Here is a 19,325-nt window from a genome sequence, read left to right as displayed (position 1 = left end):
AGGACAGGTCCTTATTATAGCAGGAATTATCTACCCGGTGCTGCAGTGCTTTCGAGCAACGTGTCCATAGTTTGATGTTATAGGAAGCGTTGAGAAATCATAAAGTGGTTATAGTAGGACCAGATTTTAAAAATTACAAGGTTATTAAAAAAAGAATACATTCTAACGGCTTTTAATTTTGCCTTCAATTTTTGAGGGTCCTGTTTTCAAGCTTTTCTCTTCTAGCTGAAAGCTCAGAATCTCTTGACACCAGGAACTATGTCTTTAGCAAAAACGTAAAATGTTGCAAGACTCGTAAGAGCAAGAGGGTTGTGCCAGCCCTGCATCCTGAGTGGTTCTTCACATGTGGACTTTTACACTGGTTGGTACTCTGGAAACATTTTGCCTTTCTTATTTCCATTCATTTTTTATTTTTTTTTTAGTTCAGCATTCCTAAGCAAGGATCTGGGACAGGGACGGTATGTTGTTTGCACAGCTGGTAGTTTTGGGGTGTCCTGTGACTGCAAAGTGCTACAAAAGGACAAATAAAAATATAGCACTGGATGAAAAATGACTATCACACAACTGGGCAGGGAATTACCAGTGAAACCATTTCATTTTCATGTGTGGATAGAGCTGTGAAGTAAAGGAAGACTGTGGAAAATTAAAGACTGTTTATGGCATTCAGGCATTTGTTTTTGAAATATATGTCTTTTTGTGGCTTCCTTTCCACAGTAAGAAAGAGGCATCAAAAAGAAATTATTATCTCCAATCTGCTTGCTTCTTCTCTAAGAAAAAAAAAAAAGGTGCTAGATCAGATAGGCTAGAAAGTGTCAACAACTCAAGAATCCAGGAATGAGGTTAATGGACAAATATAGGTGTGGTGTAAGCGGGGCTAGACTTCATTAACATATTTGGAGTTACACCCGCTTATACCAAGTCTGGCTTTGGCCCTGAATCAGCAATTCCCTAGTGAATAGATTGCATGAAACTAGTGCCGAATTTGGCCCATTTCATCTGACATCTGCATCCTGCCTCGAAGTGCCATGTCACACTTACTGCACATCAGATCACACCTGCCCAGGCAGTCACAGGCAATTGACTTTTTTTTGTTTAAAAAAAAAAAAAAATTAAAAAAAATTAAAAAAATTTAGTCACATATCATCAAGAAAAACAACATTGTTTTAGGACTCTTATCTCTCCTCTCCCAAATATCCTGTTTCTTCGAGCTGCAGTGGCCAGGACCAATAGAAACCTCTTCCTGCCATTGGCTGACTTCATTTCCCAGAGTTAGCACAATCTCATCCGCTCTAAACAACCTCATCAAAACTTCTTTCTGGTCAGAGCGAAGCAATAATTATTATTAGCAATTATTAGCGATCAATAATCTTGATCACATTATGGCAAGCACTATTAAGGTAAGAAAGGGGTACCTTTTTGGTTGGAATTTTTTTCAGTGGCGTGTTCTTTGGTTTCCTTTATCAACCTAGATAAGTTAGAATTGGGCAACACCCCCACTGCCACAATAGAGGACAACAAGATTTCCTTTGTACTGCCTAGTAAATTTCCTTTTTCCTACTCCAACCATCCGCAAGGCTTAAAAACTTCAAACTCGGAAAAAAAATTGGGTTTTTTAAATTCACTGTTCAGTGCTGTGGATTGCATATGCGAAGCCCTTTTATGAGAGCTTCTGAAATTTCTTGTAGGTATCCTTCTGACAACTTGGATGTGTTTGCGGACTGCCATGAGGGGAGAGGGTGTGCACGGGAAGGAAAAAAAGGGTTCCTAAGAGCGCTAAACTTTTGGATACTTTTAAATGTTTCTCTTGTTGATGGGGACACAAATACTAGCAAGCGGAATGAGCGGCACCGGCTCTTGTTTCTCTCGCATGCAGGTGTTCGTTACGTGCTTTTCTAGAAACTCTTACCCTTCTACTCGGGACCTTTCTGAATGTTATTTTAATGGTGGCAGCAAGATGGGTGTGTTCTTTTTTGTTTTAATTTTTTTGGACAATAAAATTCTCTCACTGGCTTATAAATTGATCTTGGTGCATGGTTTGTTTTTTTTTTTAAGAATGGCTTTGCTGAGTTTTTCAGGTTGTGTCACTTAGAAAGTTGAATAAATCTATATGTCTGTCTATCTAGTTTTGCTTCGCTGTATGTTGCAATAGATAGCAGTTACAGATATGGCAACAGCTGTGATTAATTGCAGAAGTATAACTGTAACTGAATGCTTTGTGATAGTGAAACTAATTTTATGTAAAGAGCAAAACGGCATGTACAGTGAGGACTCTGCGGCATTGTATTATCAGTTTTGGGATCAAGGTATTTGTTTCCTTCGTGCTATTGTGTATTTCTGTTCTTTTCTGATTATGCCAGAGATTTACTAGTAAGAGATATGGAGTAGCAGCGGTGCCTGGCCATTAGCTAAGTGGAGCTGCAGTTTGATTTCTCAGTAACTTCTGCTTAGATGTATACCTTTTAAAGATTATTTGATGCTTTTTGTTACGGTTTTTGAAATCTGAAAGTCTTGCCTGAAGACAATGTGATTAAAAAGACTAATGAACCTTCTTGTTTTGTAATCACTGATGCTTTCAAGAGGCTATCTGTAGAGACAAAGTTCTGAATCTCCTCCGCTTTGCTGGCTCGTACCTATTATATGCTAAGTAGCTCCTGAAACAGCTCAATTCCCTTTGGTTTTGCCACGCATTTCAGAGCACACAGGACATGACAGGCGCTCTAGGAAAATCTTGAGGTTCAGGGAGTCAAGTTTGGCATTGCTAAAAGAAGGACTATGTGCTGAGGTAGTAACACTGGGTTTTGTGTCTATTAATCAGAATGCACTGTCGATGTTGATGGGAAATTTTTTTATTTTTCAAAAATGACGGTACAATGACATTAGATGTTGTATGCATTTTGAGGAGCTCTTATTTATTTTTGATGTTTTCTATTGGCTGAATTATAATAAGGTAAATGATTGTAAACAGTATCTGATCGTTCCTATTTTACCTCCACTTTACTCCTACAGAGGTGAGAAGAGCTCTGTATTACACAGCCTGGTAATGCAATGCAGTCTGCAGAGCCTCCTGAGTGGAAAAATGTACATTTTTGTCTTGTCATCTGGGAGTGTGAAACTTGCAGGGGGCAAATAGGCCCCCCAAAATGTTGAGGATTTTGATACCCAGGGTGCTGGGAAGGCCTTATATGCTAAAGCAAGGATTTTATTTATGTAAGTGCAAAAAGTACAGTGACTGGAAAGAACTGACAGGTGCCTTGTAGTCTAGATGTGGGAAATGTACTCTGACATGAAGCTAAGCCAGTCCAAAGGATTCAATTCCTCTTCTGTACTGAATACATAAAGAAGTCATTTGACTGAGGGGTTCCTGAAATAAATTCCATTGAAGGCCAAAGGTGTGCTTGTGCTTTTGCTAAACAGTTAGGTTTAGCAAGTGGTTTTTTTTGCAATTTCAATATAATGGCCTGTGTTGTCTGCTGGCAACAGGTAGCCCAGCTCTCCCAGTGCAGGTGACAGCAGGCTGTGGTGAGGGAAGGTGGAGGGCCTTATCGGGGGTCTCCGTGCTGGGCATTCCCTCTCTGCTGGAGGGAAGCCGTGGAGTCATTTCATGTCAAATTGGGTTGCAAATGACTATGTATTTGTTCATAACTGGGTAGAAATAGCTCTAAACATTCCCACATGCAAAGGTGGCCTTCCAGTCAGACTGAGTCATACTTTTCCTGACACAAACCTGCAGACGGACCCATGGGACACTCGGGGCTCATGAGAAATCAGGCTGGCTTAACTGGGGCTAATCGGTATCTATGAAGGCAAGCGGTTGTGTACGTTTTCTGGCACTGGGTTTGACGTCACAAGCGTGACTTTACTGGGAGATACGTCTCTTCTTATCCCCTGCCCTCCTTCTGCTGCCCCTTCCCCTTCTCCCCCCGTGACGGAGGAAAGCACGGTGGTGAAAGGTTTCTCTTGAGGAGGGGGACGCAGCAGGGCCTTTTCCCGAGGCTCTGGCATGGATAGCTAACTTTAATTCTGGCCTTTACGCTGTAAGAGCGGCCGCCCTTGCCCAGGCCAGGGAGCAGGGCCGGATCCCGTGGAGGGCGGCGTAAAGAACCTGCGGAGGGGAGAGTGGCGGGAAAAGGCGTGCGTCTCCACAGCCAGGATTCTGGCTTCGGTACGCGGGCAGGGGGCTGATATTTCCAATGCATTCGCTCCTCTATACCTTGTGCTAACCTTCACTGTTAGGTTTTTTGGCATTTGAGGGATAAAATGTTTTTTTTACCAAGTGGAGAAAATCTCCTAACAGTCAGGATTTCAATGCGAAGGTGACACGTTTCCTTCTGGCACAAGTAGTGTCTGACAGATACGTGCAGTAGGACAACGATGCAGAGCACTGAAGCTGAAGACTTACCAAATTAATTTAGCACTGCTAATTATGTGTCCCACTAGTTACTGTAAATATAATTTTAGACAATATCAAAGGCTTCTTAATTAGGCATCTGTCTTTTTTGGTGTTTTGGTTTTTTTTTTAAATAGAATGGAGCAATAATTACCTAAGTGTTACCTTGGGGTGAAGTAAAAATACTTATCCTGAAGGTCATTTTGGTTTTTTCCTATTACCCTATAGTGGAGGAAAGAACACTAAATAGAAAAATACAACTAGAATTCTGCTTCCTTGCCATGTAGCAAGCCTTGTTATATTTATCTCCCTATCTGCCAATGCAATTATACTTATGCTTAGAAAAGCTCTTCAGTAAGTTATCTTCACTTTACAAGGACTTACTGATTACACTTGTGTGGATATTTCTAGACATACACATGTCCACTTTTTATTATTGATTTCTAACATGCTGTTCACATGGAAGCTACAATTTCTGGGAGAAAAAGTATTTGATAAAGAACAGGAGAATCTTTGTGGTTTCTAAGGCTTGAAAGAGTATGGATATACTGATTAAAGCAGTATATAATGGCAAGATTATTTTTTTGGTGAGGAATCTTAGTCTGTACTTATCTCTATAGTATTACTTTTCTCTCACTTTGTTTTAGAGAATCTAAGTAAGTACTCACTCAAATACTTCTAAAGTCAAGGAAAGCTGGAGACAGTTAAAAAAAAAAGTCTGGTTTTGGCGTATGGAAATGTTTAAGTCTTTGTTTAGAGGACTGCATCTGCACTGAATCCAACAGAACTAATACTGTAATTTGTACTTCTGTTCCTGGCATTAAAAGAATTATAAAGATTATTCTCTTTTTTGTTCTCATCTCAGTTAGCAAATGATCCAAATGATTTAACTTTAAGCCTGTAAATACTTCTGTTGGCTTTGGTGGTATGACACAACGCTCTTAAAGCTAAGCACGCACCTGAGTGCTCTGGTGAATCAGAAACAAGAAGAGCAAGAGTGCCTTAAACCACTTAGCCTGATCTTGCACTCCTTAATTCAAAAGTTTCCACCAATTTAATGAAGGTTTTGTTCCAATAAAGGCAACAGAATCAGACCTATAATTATTTCCAGCTAAAATGGTATTCCTGACTCAAGTACAAATGTACAATTTCAAAGAAGAAATACATATAAGAACAGAAGAAGTTATTTGGGGGATTTTTGTGTTGTGTTTTTTTTTTCTTTCAATCAGCAGTCATTTAACTCAGTCTGGTGTGCGGCTACATGTGCCAAACTGAAGTAAAATATAAGGATCTTGCTTTCTAGAATTAAATCCCCAGGCAAGGAACAACAGCTGGAAAATGCGTATGTTTGACTGTCTGAATTGGTTGGTTTGTTTGTTTGTTTTGTAACAAGAACTATATTATCTCTTAAGAAAATGTTTTTCAGCAAGTTCCACAAGTTACAAAAGGCTTTGCAGAAATAATAAGAATCAAGTGCTCTTGGAGAATGACTTGCTGAAAGATAAATACAGAAGCAGTTTTGAGAAATGTGAATGCCAAAAGAAGATACTTATTTTCCAAGTGACAGTTTATAATCCAGTAAAAATACACAATGCCTTTCACTCAAAAAGAAGTAGGCTTCATAATGCAAATGTCTAAATCAAGCCAACAGAATTCTTTTGAAAATCAGCAAAGTAGAGAAAAGAAAAAGAAAAATTGGGTTTGTATCACTTGTATTATCAATTTTAACAAAGTAAAGGTGATACAGTAGAAAATATAACATGCAGTGCCAGACCTTGTCAAAATAACAAAAATCTTTTCATTGACTGCAGTGTGGTTTCTATCAGATTCATCATTAAATATTAAAAAATTCATTTCTTTTGATAGAGAGTTATACAGTAGAGAAATAGGAGCAGCTTTTCACATTGTCAGTAATGAAAAACCAATGGTCAGAAAAAGTGGCATGTGTTCTGCTAGTCATCTTACTGTCCTTAACATGTATTTGTGTATTATAGAAGAAATGTTGACTGTGTTCAAAACACCAACAGCAATACAGAAACTTCGAAGCGCTTAGATGAGAAAGGTATCAATCCTTTCCTTAAAGGATGGATGTGTCTTTATGGTTGAAGGGGTTATTTTAAATGTTGTAACCCAGCCTGCCTGAGGTTGGATAGTGCTGTGTCCCTCAATTTATTCCCTTCCTCTACCTCCCTTAAAAGACGGACTGTATAATCCTGTAAACAACTTGTCACAGTGAACAGAGAGAGAAGTTGTTTCAGGAAATCTGGTGAGATTCAGGTTGCAAACCTGTATCACAGGGAAGTTATCTCTCTGCTTGATGTGCATCCTTAGGCACCGGGCTGTTCATCTTTACTATGCACATTGTCATCCTATTAAAAAGACCAGACATTGCTTTCAGGAAAGGGATATCAGTAGGTAGTAAACAAGTAATATTAGTAATGGGTTTTAATGCCTACTGTGTACAAACCAGTGATTACCACTTCTGGTAATTATCATGTCATAAATTGAATTTGTTTCGAAGTAAAATGAATAGGATAAGAATTACTGTCGTAAAAATGTCACTGAACATGAAAAGGTAAAAAAGAATCATGAGTAATAGACAGTTTTTAAGGCTAGGCTGAAGGACACACCAAGTGATCACCGACATACAGTGGACCAGATAAATGGTCTTTTGGAATGACGGTTTTTAGAAATTAATGAGTGGAAGGAATGTATATGATATGATATCTCCCTTCACTTGCAATGCATGTTTATTTGGGGTGTGTATCTCAACTGGTGGATGGGAAATGGTGTCACTAGGCTGGCGTAACCTTTTCACACTAGGAAAAGATCTGACTTGCTAAGTTAAATGTATGAATTGCCAGGTTAAGCAGTGCCTGATCGATGGGAGGGAAATACAACAACCAATTGCAAGGACTGGGTATATGCAAATACCTGCAGGAAGGGGTGGTGAATAACTGTTCACGGGAAGTGGCAGAGCTCTTTAAAATGACCTACCTGACTTCGGCGAGATACAGAGAAATGGTGCTAGAACTGGGAAAAAAGCCACAGGAGACTGGAAATGTTTTGTTTGACAAATCCCTAATTACAGTTGTGCTGAGAGAAACAAGTAGCAGCATATTAATTCTACATGGAAGATTTTGCATAACTGCAATGCTAGCCTGTAAGATTTTTTTAAAACCTCATTCTTTAGAGCTGAAAAACATCTTTTTTTAGACGGTATGTTTATTACCTTGATAAACAGTAAAATGCTGCCACAGCAATTACCTTGATGATAAAGAGTCTGTAGACAGATACTTCCTGCATTCATTTCCTACCCAGATAAGTTGCCAAAATCAGGGACTACCAATACAGGAAATGCTTTCAATAGAAACTTCCTATCTGTTAATATCTAGTTCACTAAAAAGATCTAAGGCCTTCTTGTTTTATATAAAGGTAATATTCTACTTGTTACTATTTAAACATTTAAGCCACGGTACAACACATCTGTTTGTGTAAAAGTTTAAGACCAATGCTGTTATGTTGGACTATGGAATATCAGGTTTTTTCTCTGCAATGGTAGGAAAAGTACCCCTGCATTTTACAGTACTGCAGATCAGGATGACAAAATACGTTGTCATTCTGTCAGAAGAAGAGCGAGCACCTCCCTCCCACTCCTTGTTGCCTGCATCCTTTCCTTGTTTGTATGCATCACCAAATATAACATACGTTTCACTAGCCCTTGAGGTGAACTTCTCCAACAAATAGTTCAAAGCATATTCCCAATATATTAAAGAGTCACGGCCATCTCTTGCAATCCACAGTGACATATATATTCAACCAAAATGACTGAAACAGAAATTTTGCCTCACTGTACAGAGAAATAAAACCATGACTAACCTGTATGTTTGAACCTCTGCTAAGAAAAAGAGAAACCTAGAGCAAAAGAAAAGTAAACAAAGACGAAAACTTCCATTGCTAATCGTAACTTCAGGGTAATTGCTTTCAGGCACGTGGATAGAATGAATGAGGATTTACGAAACTTGAAGTGAAATTGGCCAAAATGAAGTCAGAAGTATTTGGCCAATGGCTTGACTGGGGCCAGGCTTTCACTCAAGTTATTCAGGAGCTCAGCCCAAATTTTGTGTGTTATTTTGCTAGTGATTCCCCTGGAGTCATTCCAGGTTTCTGCCACTGTGACTGAGATTGGTATCTTGGCCTTTCCCCACAGAGCTGAGTAGTCCTTTGCTATTGTGGCTTCATATATATCACGCCTTTTCGTCTTTGAAGAGGAGACCCATGTTCAGTTATCTCCTCAGACTACTGCGGGAAAGGCAGTTGTTTAAGTTCATGTTGTGGTCTAACAGGCTGGGAATCTGAGGCTGGATTTACAGATCCTTCCAGAGACTGCGGTGAACGGCATTGCTTGGAGCACCAGCTCTTGGTCGGGAGAGCCAGTCCTGTGGGGACCTGACCCAAAAGTCCAGTTACTGCAGATGGGTTCTGCAAGTTGAGGTTAGTTTTCACAAGTAATTTCCACAAGGCGATGGGTGAAGAAGCTCTAGGAAGTTGCCCCTTGACTCTGGATTCACAGAGGTGGGGAAATACACGTTTTGTCCCGAAAGCAATGTTTTTCGGACGTGGTTAGTCACCTCTTATCTACTTGCATGCATTTTTATTATTGTTAGTCTTTGGCATATTCACATCAACTTCCCTCATGCATAAGGTATTCCCTTGGAAGTGCTCAAAATTGTTGCTTTTTACTAATCAGATCAACTCACTAAAGTGGTGGCCAGAGACATTTTTCACATTATTTCCATACAGCCATTGCCTTTTAAAAAATTTTCCTGCTATCCGTCATCAAGGCACCATTACATGTACCATTTTCATGGAATTCAGAATCTGATTGTTTAGTCTACGTAAAGGGGGAAAAAAGAGGGGGATCCTGTGCCTTTAATGTTGTTTATAACAGTTGGACAGAGCTTGTCAGGTGAAGGTTAATTGCTCTCCAGTTAAAGCAGTTCTCTGCACAGATGGGTTATCAGGGCTGAACACTCGTTACAAGATTAATCTCATTTCCGACAAGACTTCCCTTTCCTTCAACTGATTTTTGCTCAGCCATTGGACCTGTCACCAGCCGTTAAAAGAAGGGTGGGTTACCTCTGGGATATTAATGCTTGTGTGCAGTGAAACAATACAAAGTGTGTGTCATATCGGTAGGGAACATCTTTAGGAGACAGCACATTTCAGTGCTGTTCTGAAGGTCGAGATTCATAAACAACAGAAACAATCAGGAACATTTGTATTAACCCTCTTAATGAACATAAAATGCAGCCAAACCATCCATAGTCTGATTTTTTACGTCTGCTCTCTTCTAAATGTGGTATTTTTTTTAGTTCCAAAGGTGTATTTTGGTTGAAAATTTTAGTCAATAAAATAGCCACACGTGAGATGTGGAACCCAGGACTACACTTCTGTCCAGTCGATTAACTGATGGACCTGGGTGCTTCAGTTAATGCTTGTTTCAGCAAGAGGAAATACATCATCGTGACCACTGAAAGAAATTCAACCTTTGGGAGTTTTGTTTTAGGCTCTACAGTAAACCTGTTGAATTTTCCTCTTTCTCTAAGCCGGAGTAAATCAGCAGTGGATCTGCTATATCCAATGGGCTACAGATGTATCAGGTGGATGTAAAGTGAGAGGAGAACGGGGCACATCATGTTCTTAGCATAATATTGACTTGCTAGCCAAGACTGCAGCAGATCTGCCAGTCCAGGCTGATCCTGAACAGTTGGATGGACTGAGTTCAAGGAGACTGCAGCATGAACACAAAAGTCTCTCGCTGGTGTTTTGGGTTTATTTCAGGAGTTCTGATACAACCAAAATAACACAACTTGGCAGAAGTCTCTGGCTGCTGTGTTTCTTCCATGCAGCTTTAGTCAGTAAATTCCAAAACGCTAAACAAATATTCAAGGCAACAAACAGGGTAGCTCTTATGTTTCCTCAGAATTTCCTGTCCTGGCTTCGGATCAACACGATCCTGTCGATGGTGCTGAGTCTCTCCATTGACTTCAGTGAACTTTGAATCCAGCTGGGTTGCCCCAGCCAAAAATGCAAGCTCTGTGGAGGGTCGCCGGCAGCGCAGTATTCATTGAATGGTCGTTGTAGGTGTGATCCATCAAACTGTACAGGCGCGTGCTGAACTGAAAGCGTCTGAGCTGTTCCACTGATATTTTAGATCAAGAGTGTGCAAATGTGCCCCATTGTGCTGGGCTCTGCAATGGCAAGGTGATGTCCCCCACTTTCTTTTTATTGAACTAAGAAGACAAATCCAGCACCTTGTATACACCTGTAAGGACAGAGGTGTCTGCACGTGTACAGTGTTAGATTAAGCGGTGCAGAGACATATGTCCAGGGAGACATCAGAAAATCATGTTAGTTCTTCTGATTTGGAGTGAAAATATACAAAAAGGATACAGAGAGAAAGATTATCGTACTTGTCTGATAGATACATAGCAAAAAAAGTGTCCTTGTTCCCAAGCATGGAGTTCCTACATAGTTAAGAAGAATAAATTTGCATTGTTAGTAATATTAGTCGAGAAACAGTTACTCTCCTGAAAATGTTTCGGTGAAGGTCTTTATTGAAATTGTTTATTTTAAATTTATGTTTTATAAACATTTAACAAATCTAACAAATTATATAAAAATATTTTTGTTAGAAAACATCTATCTACAAGCTTCTGGCTATTTCTTAATTTTCTTTTTTGTTTTCTTTTAATCAGCAAAGTAGTCTAATAACCTTACTGCTGAATTCTTAGTGTTTTTTTAAATACTGATGTGATTAAAAATATTTTTTCCTTTGATTGAGAATCCACAGGTTTTAAGGAAATATACTCACTAGAGTTATAAAGCTGAAATGGAAGGTAGACAGGAATGTAACCTCTGGATGTCATACTCTTCAGCAGTATGCGTTCAGTGCCAAAGAAATTCAAGTAAGTGGATTCCATTACTGGTTCTAATAAGATAGGAAAAGCGCATAGTAAATCTTTACAATCCCAACTAAATCGTTGGTGGTTTATGCCAAAGGAGGCAAGTGTAGTAGAAAGGCTTTAAATGGACCGGGTTGAAATTTAAGCAAAAAAAAAGGTCCCTAAGGTTAGGTTGTTAAATCTCTGCTTAGAGCCCTGAATAAGGATCTTGATTTTCCAAGGTGATGATCAATTTGAGAGTTCCCACTGTTCCTGCTCAGTTAGACTTCAGATGGATTTTTAAAGATGGACTGCTTACTCAAAATTGGAAAGTGTTGTTGTGCCACTTAGCTGTCTTCACTGATGTGAAAAAAGCCCTACTTGTCAATGCTACCTTTCTAGAAAAAGTAAGGGAAATCGAAAGTGGAAGAAAGACAGTCATGCAGGACATTAATTTAGGCCAAGTGGCCTTGCTGTACTCGTCTTTCTTGTACTTCCTCCCAACCTGTAGTTTTAAGCAGCTGAAATGTTAGAAAACTGCAGTTTTGCAAAACTTCTATATTTTCCCTCCCACGTTTAACATACGAAACAGAGGCTGGTTTTCTTTTGCAAAGTAGTAACTATTCCCTTTTAAACTCTTCAGACTTTTCGTTCGATGGTGTTGTGTTAGGTTTTTATTCGCATGGGTATCAATGACATGCTTTCCGACAAAAAATTGCCACTAACTGTTGCTACTCATGCAATACTTACGCATTTTGTTTTCTCCCTTAGGATGGGAAGCACTAGCTCCGATCATTCAAAATGGGATAGCAATGAACTATAAATCGCAAAACTGCTTGGCAGACAAGTGTGTTGCACATTTGACAACTACACCACCTTTTTTAAAAAATGCATTTAAATAGATGTTAAAAATACTTTGAAGTAAAGCACAATCTATGAAATCTATGTGTAAATTATTGACTTTTAACTCATTCTACATGAATTCTTTCTCCATAATGGTGCCCAGATCCTTTCCAATTAGCATGAATGTTAAATCTTAACTGTCTTCAGATTCACTTTCTTTTCCCCACATCTCCATCACATACTTAATCTAACCTTTTAGAACCCAGATCAGACCAAATTCCATTCCAAGTACGTTTCTTCTCAGAGCTTGCACCTTCATAGTGCTGTTTTCCTCTTTCATAGAGGTTTTGTTTGGCCTCAATCTCTGTCAGTCTTGGAGGATGCAATTCTTGCCAACTCTCAGCATTTTTATCAGGAGTATTGTGATATTTAGTGGTTTTCTTAAAGGGCAGTTTCTTAAATTCTATGAACACTTGAAGTCTTCAGTTTTCATTGACAAAACACTCTGTAGTACTAAAGAATCTACCCTAAAGGCTTAAAAGCCAGGAGGCAGACCCAAAGTGCATTGCTTTTAAGTACTCGGTATTTCTGAGGTCGGACTTAAAAACTTTGAACACTTCATGTAACAGGGCTGAACTCAGCACGGGGCAGAGACCCGGGAGAAGAACTACACACACTGCCTGGACATCGCTTACCTGCTTCTTAAGGGGCTGCATGTGGTGGTAGTACCACTTAGGTCTTGACCTCGTCCTGTCAGCAGAGGTAGATCTCACACTGAACGAGTACCTTGTCTAAGGATTTGATGTAGATGAACACTCAGTCACCTGGAATTTTAGGGTGCACTTTTTAATTAATAAAAATAATGAGTCAAACACATTTTTGGTGATGTTTCTAGCTTGTAAGCTGGGATTCAGATGGATTCTTGCCTAATTAAGCCTAACTCCTGAAGCTGTGAAGAAATAAAACTGGCAGTCTAACCTATTGGAGAAATGTATTTTCTGGATAGTAACCGACAAAACCTTCAGCTCATTTTTTAAAACCTGAAAATATCCAATGTTTGTAATATCACAAATAAAGATAATGTAGAGAAATGGCTATTAAGATATAATACAAATATTGCAGTTTAGGAGTTTGAAGGCTTTTATGACACTGGAGAGGACCAGTTAAGGGGGCTGGTAGGTTGCTTGAGAAAGGTCAGCATTAAGTGGGGTGTCTGTGAGCCCCAAGGCATTGTTTTCCTCTTTTTTTTGTAGCTGCTCTTCTGTTCCTTTCCTTAGTGAAAAGAGGAAGACTTGGAGAAATTCAGAAGGTTGAATAAGAAGACGAGTTCAAATATCGCAAAAGGTTCTATATGAAAGTTTCAAGGTGAAAGTAGAGAGCAGTGACACACGATATTGAAATTAAGGTGACAATCAGGGATGTTATAATTTTTGTCAGTAAAAAATATTCAGAATTCAGAATTTACCAGATGATGCCATGAGCTTAAAAATCATGGAATTTCAGGGAATAATATATTGTTCATCTTATCTGCCTTTTAAACCTTGAAATTCACAATTTGTTAGCTGAAATGAAAACTAACAGTCTTAGGTTTTCAGCTGACTCTGGAATTTAAATCCAAAGGAACCTAAGGTTCAGTAAGCTCATGAAAGTTGGCGACTACTGTTGTTAAAAAGGAAGCTTGATAAACCCTCAGAATTAGTTCTTTTGAAATCTTAGTTAGATAAGATAAAGTAAATAGGATTGGGATGATGCTGAAAATGGAACTTCTAAGTTTGATAATGACACTAAAACTAGATGCTGAGCAGAAGCAAGAACAATGCAATTTGCTTCAAAAGAATTTACAAACTACTGCATAAGCAAGTGAAGCAATAATAATTGGTGCCAGTCAGTACTGAAAAAAACCAAACTGAAAGGTAGGAAAACAAAATCTGTCAAGGAAGTTCTTTGAGTCATGAAGGAGGACAAAGTTTTAGACTTTAGACTTAAACTATCGGTTTAGTATGCAAGGGACACTAGGAAAAAAGAAAAACAAAGTCATTATGCTCTGAATTTTCATGACACTGAGTATAAACTGTAATCTCCAGTACTTCAGAGACCATTTGCACTCACCAGACTTGTGTAAATAAATGAGAATATGGCCACGCAAAGGCGAGCAGAGGCCCAAACTTCCAAAAAAGTCTAGCTTTGCAAGCAAAGAAGTCCTACGCAAAACACCACCAAAATTTCCTGATTTTGCCTGTGAATTAGACAAATGCACCGGGAATCCAAAACCCAAAGTACAAGCTAAAAATTTACATTTGCTTTTACGGAACAGTGGGCAGTTGTAGAAGACTCTTTTTTGTGCAAAGACCCTGAGCTTCTTTTATTAAATATGGCAGGGCTGAAGCAGAGAGCTCTATTGCTCCCTTCAGCCGCAGCCTGGCAGATGCTGTGCAAAGGCCACTGCCGTTCCCTGGGCCATCACCACTGCCCTCTGCAACATCTGCTTTACTTTCCAGGCAAGTTGTGTCAGGGGAAAGACAAGCACTTCCCTACCTGCCTGGTACTTAGCAAATGGCAGAGCAAATCATCTCCCTGTTCTAGGGGATGTGATACCTGTGGTGGTCCCAGCACAGCTGTGGGAATAATATGTGTGAATGCATTCTCTGTATCACACGTGTTGTTTGCGGGGCACGTCATTTAGCAAAAGGCTTAGCCTAACATGTCTGAGATTCATTGAGGCTATTTGTAAACTCAGCTGGCTCAGAAAGAATGTGATTCCCTAGTTTCTCCTACTGCTAAAAAGCCCCAACAGAGCTGGCATGAAAAATGTATTGAACCAGCCACTGTGTTTTTTCTAAGCTGTATCTTCTGTATTTGCTGTAGTCTGAGTGTGTTAATATCTATTCATTCTGTTCCAGTCTGTTACTCAACGTGTCCACCAAATACCAAATGCTGATTCTATCTTCTTTTAGGTAACAGAGGGAATTTAATGGAGAAGGTCACAATAGAAGTGTTCAATTCCCTGACCTTCAATATATTTTTTTTTCCCCTTTCTCTTTTAGTATTCCTTTCTGATTCACTTTCTAAGCTTCCTAGAGCCTGTAGGTTTGCTGATCAAATGTCAAAACTTATCTCCGAACTAGAATGGGTATTTTTTTAAAGTTAGTTTTTGTAGACTGCTCAAAAAAAACCCGCCTCATTTGTCTCCATATATTGAAGTCTTACAATGCTAGGTGCTGGCTTGTCTGTCATATAAATTGTAACCACTGTGGATATCTTCAGCACACCAAAGTCCTCATGAATATTACCTCGATTGCCTCCGATTTTCTTCGTTTCTCTGATTGACTTTGTTGTACTCCATTCCTTCTCAGCGCTCCAGCCACCACCAGAATCCTCCAGTCTCACAGATTTCAGCCTATTTTTTAATCATCCATATTCTTCCCTTCTCTAGGTTTCTTTGGTCTCCTTTAGGACTACTTCATCTTTTCCTCTGTTTCCTTTTTCACTCAGATTGCAATTTCTCTGCTTTATGTAATCCTCAGTTGCCCTCAACTTCTAAACTCATTTCTGAAGGACAGAGCTGGTTTCACACTGTTTGTCTCTTGCATCTTCACACAACCATCTTACACTCCTTTCCACCAGAAACACAGTTTACCTGACTCTGCAAATTTAGATCTTCTCAAAATCCTTCTAAGAGTACCTTGCTCATATCGGAAAATCTTTCCCTCTGAATAGTGAAAATAAAGGAGGAAAAAAGTCCAAAACTTTCCTATTTGTGTAATCAGTAGCCTGCTAATTACTCCTGTTGTTGCTGGCTAAGTACAGGACATTCTGCCTTTTTTAATTCCCATGTTGTAAGCCCAGTAGGAACAGGGAGTTATGTAGCACCGATGAATCACAAGCAAGCTTTGCGCACGCATGATCTAATGGCTGATGGCTTGGGCAGAGGGCTGGAAGGGAGGCTTCTCAGTTACATCCACCGATCCCCAGTGTGACGTGAAAAAAATGCCTATGTATTTTCAGAAACAGCTGCTTTTTTTCAGGTTCCCATCTGAGACGCTTTCATTGTGATTTTCAGAGCTTTTGTATTTCCCACAGAATTGGTGGTGTCAGTAACCTCTCTGCACTTTTAATCTGGCATGAAATGGGACATTGTACTACTCAGCTGCTAAAATTTCATAGACTGCCACAAAGCTCGGTTAATGCTGAAGTTGTTCTAGTGCTTTGAGAAATATCTATAAATTAAAGGCTGTTAGCTCGTATTTGCAAATAGTTCTATTTATGTCAATAGAAGTACCTATATAAAAGATCAAAGTGGAATGCAAAACTTTTAGCTACAAAGTTTTAAAAAATAGAGTAGTTTTCGTTGCAAGAATGGATGATGTCACTGATACCTAAAAAATATTGTAAGAATTAGAAAAATATCCTCAGGGATTTTACTAGAAATACAGTATCAGGAACTCCAGCCTTTGAAAACTTCATAAATAAGAACTGAATTTTCAAATAACTGATTAAAAAAAAAATTGTGTGTATGACAAATGTAATGTTTAGTGTACTCAACATACAAAACCTATTTGTAGACAAACTAGATTACAAGAAGATGTGGCAGGAATTTTAAATGTTTCTAGCAAACTTTTTCTCGACAGTCGTGACTGAAGTCTGAAGCTTCAGAGGGTAATAAACAGCTTTAAAAGATGCCTGGTCAGTGATGAAATACTCAACATGAGGAAGCAAAAATCTTCCTGAAGCCTTAGATCTGTCTTCCATATTCTTACAAAAGAGTAGGTTTCTAAAGATCTGTTTTAGATTTCAGTCTTACTGCAAGTATCTTATAAGACAGCTTTTATATATTTAAAAGATGTTCAGAAGAGTCAGCGTTCTTTTAGTAAAACCAATTATGTGTGTCTGTTAACTCTGATGGAACAAAATTAGTTCTCATTGAACAATAATTTTGTTTTGGTAAAATTAGTGTTTGAAATCCTCAGCAATCAGTTTGTATTTGGCTGGCTGCAGAATTACAATCTTGAGAAATTCCTACCTTGAACCGATGCCTATTTTGGACTTGGATACCTGAGGCTGGGCACCTACTTGTATGTGTGCATCGTAATTGTTTGCTTGACTTGCAAATGTATTGAACACCCACAACTACAAAAGCCTCATTAACTGGATGTGTTCCAGGTGAACTGAATGATATATTAAAAAAACTCTTAAGACTTTCCTTGGTCAAATTCCAGTCTTCAGTCTGTCAAGCTCTCAGAGGGAAAATAAAACATAAAAAGCCCACCTTCCTGCTCTCATGTCAAGTGCTCTTATCATCTTACTCTTGCCTTTGGCTTACCTCAGCTGTTGGCAGCGCCTGACATTATCAAAAGCCAAGCCCCAACCTTGCAGTAGGGCAGGAGGATTCTGCGTTCCCATCTTCCCTTTGGTGGGACATGCTGCATTAGGCAGTTTGCCCCAGCAGGATCCTGCAGGGATATTCCCTCCCACCCTGCACAGGTACCCATGGCAGGGAGCTGATGGGGGAGTGCAGGATGGCACCATCAGCATTGCACGCTGCATTTGCTCCTGCATGTTCGCCCCACTGTGAGGTCCAGGGATGGTCTTGGGCAACCAAAGAGCACCTAAAAGTGGAGAGATCCCTCCAGTTTTCCACTTGCCACCGTGATGTTGACACAGAGAGGGAGATCAGCTAGAGTACAGCCAGAGAAGGCAGCTGCAGGGGACCGACAGGGATGAGTTGTTTGTATGGTTTTAGCTGGGTTTGCTCGAGGCTGTGCTGAATAGCTCTTTGCTTTTCCTTCCCCCTTCTTCAGTCTTTTCTCCTCACCTCCCTCCACTTCTTGCCTGCCATGCACAGTAGCCTTTCATTTTTTATTATCTTCTGCGTAGCTCATTCAAATTGAAAAATAACTTCTGGCACAACTGTGACAGCCACACTGCTCACACTGTGCACTGAACTGGTGCTTTGTATCTATTTCCCTCCACTCGTGTCCCTTCTGTGTTAGCTGCAAGCATTTTGTGACAAGGTCTGTCTACTGCTTTGCCTTAGTTCTGTGCTGAAGATAGCAGAGTCCATGTCTTTCTTGGGTCCAGCACTGCATAACATTCATGGTTAGTAAATACTGTTGAGGCATTGGGAAGGTCCTTTTTGCTGCAGTACTGTGGCAGTTTAAAAGTCCACAGTAGGATGTCAGCACATCGTGACATGAGGGTTGCCCCGTATCTCCTTCTCTGTAGAGTACACCTTTCATGGTAATGCCAGGTCTTGCTGACACGCGGTAGTGTTTTGGACTGGGGGTTTTGATTGTAAGTGACTACAAAGTCTGTGTTTTTGCATCTTTTATCAGCAGAAAAAAGAAATGAACCACATTTTTTCACTGCAAAAGCAGTGTCTCCCTACCCAAAGATTTCAAAGCTGGTCAGATTCTTGATTTGGAGAAAAGCATTCCAGTCGTGTTGATACTACAAAAGTTTCTTTCTTACTTGCATAATTGTCATGGACAGCAAGGCTGAAATAATTTGTTCCTTACTTACTTCTATTCCTTCTTTTTGCTCTTATATCCTTGACAAGCCAAAGACACAAACAGGAGTTTAAAAAGGCATGGTGACATTTATCATTGACTTTTATCACAGGTATCTCAATGAGTGGTATGTGTTATACCTATGGGAGTTTAGGGTATGGGTTTTCTTGGTTTACTGAGTACCAGGAACTTTGGAGATGGTTCAGGTCAGCCAGGAACTAAATCAACGTGATCTTCTGGTTTTCCCTTCTTACAGAACGACATGTATCATTTTGCTTTATTTAGTCCATGCTTTCATTTTATTAGATTGCAGAGGAGCATAAATGGTGTCTGTTTACATTCCTTACTGATTCAACTTGAAATTATGACCAAGTATGGCTTGAGTAGGCTATAAAAGGATATGGTAGTTTCTGGCTCTCAGACATATAAAGGTGTTCCTGGAAGCTCAAAACCCAGAGTGCAAATCAGTTAGCCTTCTCGATTTTGAAACCTCAGATCCTTTGAAATAGTTGGCAACTTGCCTGTTGCATATTTACAGTTACACAACTCTTCCTCTCTGTGACTTTTAAAAGTTCCTCCTTCCTTTTTTCTTTAAGTCCCTTGGCAGCATCAAACCAGCTTCTCTCTCTCTCCCCCCTCTGC

The 19,325-nt window shown here is 39.5% G+C and overlaps 1 protein-coding gene across 2 annotated transcripts in view; it reads left to right on the top strand.

Annotated features, from left to right (window-relative positions):
- Positions 1–1,324: 1,324 nt before the first annotated feature.
- ERG (v-ets avian erythroblastosis virus E26 oncogene homolog) overlaps positions 1,325–19,325 on the top strand; it is a 63,921-nt gene continuing 45,920 nt past the window's right edge. Inside the window, exon 1 of one of the 2 annotated variants that reach the window (XM_009705644.1) lies at positions 1,325–1,397. In XM_009705644.1, the coding sequence (XP_009703946.1) occupies positions 1,380–1,397 (18 nt within the window). In that variant the 5' untranslated portion in view covers positions 1,325–1,379. The remainder of the gene's footprint in view (positions 1,398–19,325) is intronic. The other variant, XM_009705645.1, reaches the window with a different exon arrangement.

The sequence above is a fragment of the Cariama cristata genome, unplaced genomic scaffold (assembly GCF_000690535.1).
Source record: "Cariama cristata isolate BGI_N322 unplaced genomic scaffold, ASM69053v1 scaffold8198, whole genome shotgun sequence".
NCBI classification, from domain to species: domain Eukaryota; kingdom Metazoa; phylum Chordata; class Aves; order Cariamiformes; family Cariamidae; genus Cariama; species Cariama cristata.
Note: the sequence above shows the minus strand (reverse complement) of the source record. Positions and strands in the feature narration are given on the sequence as shown.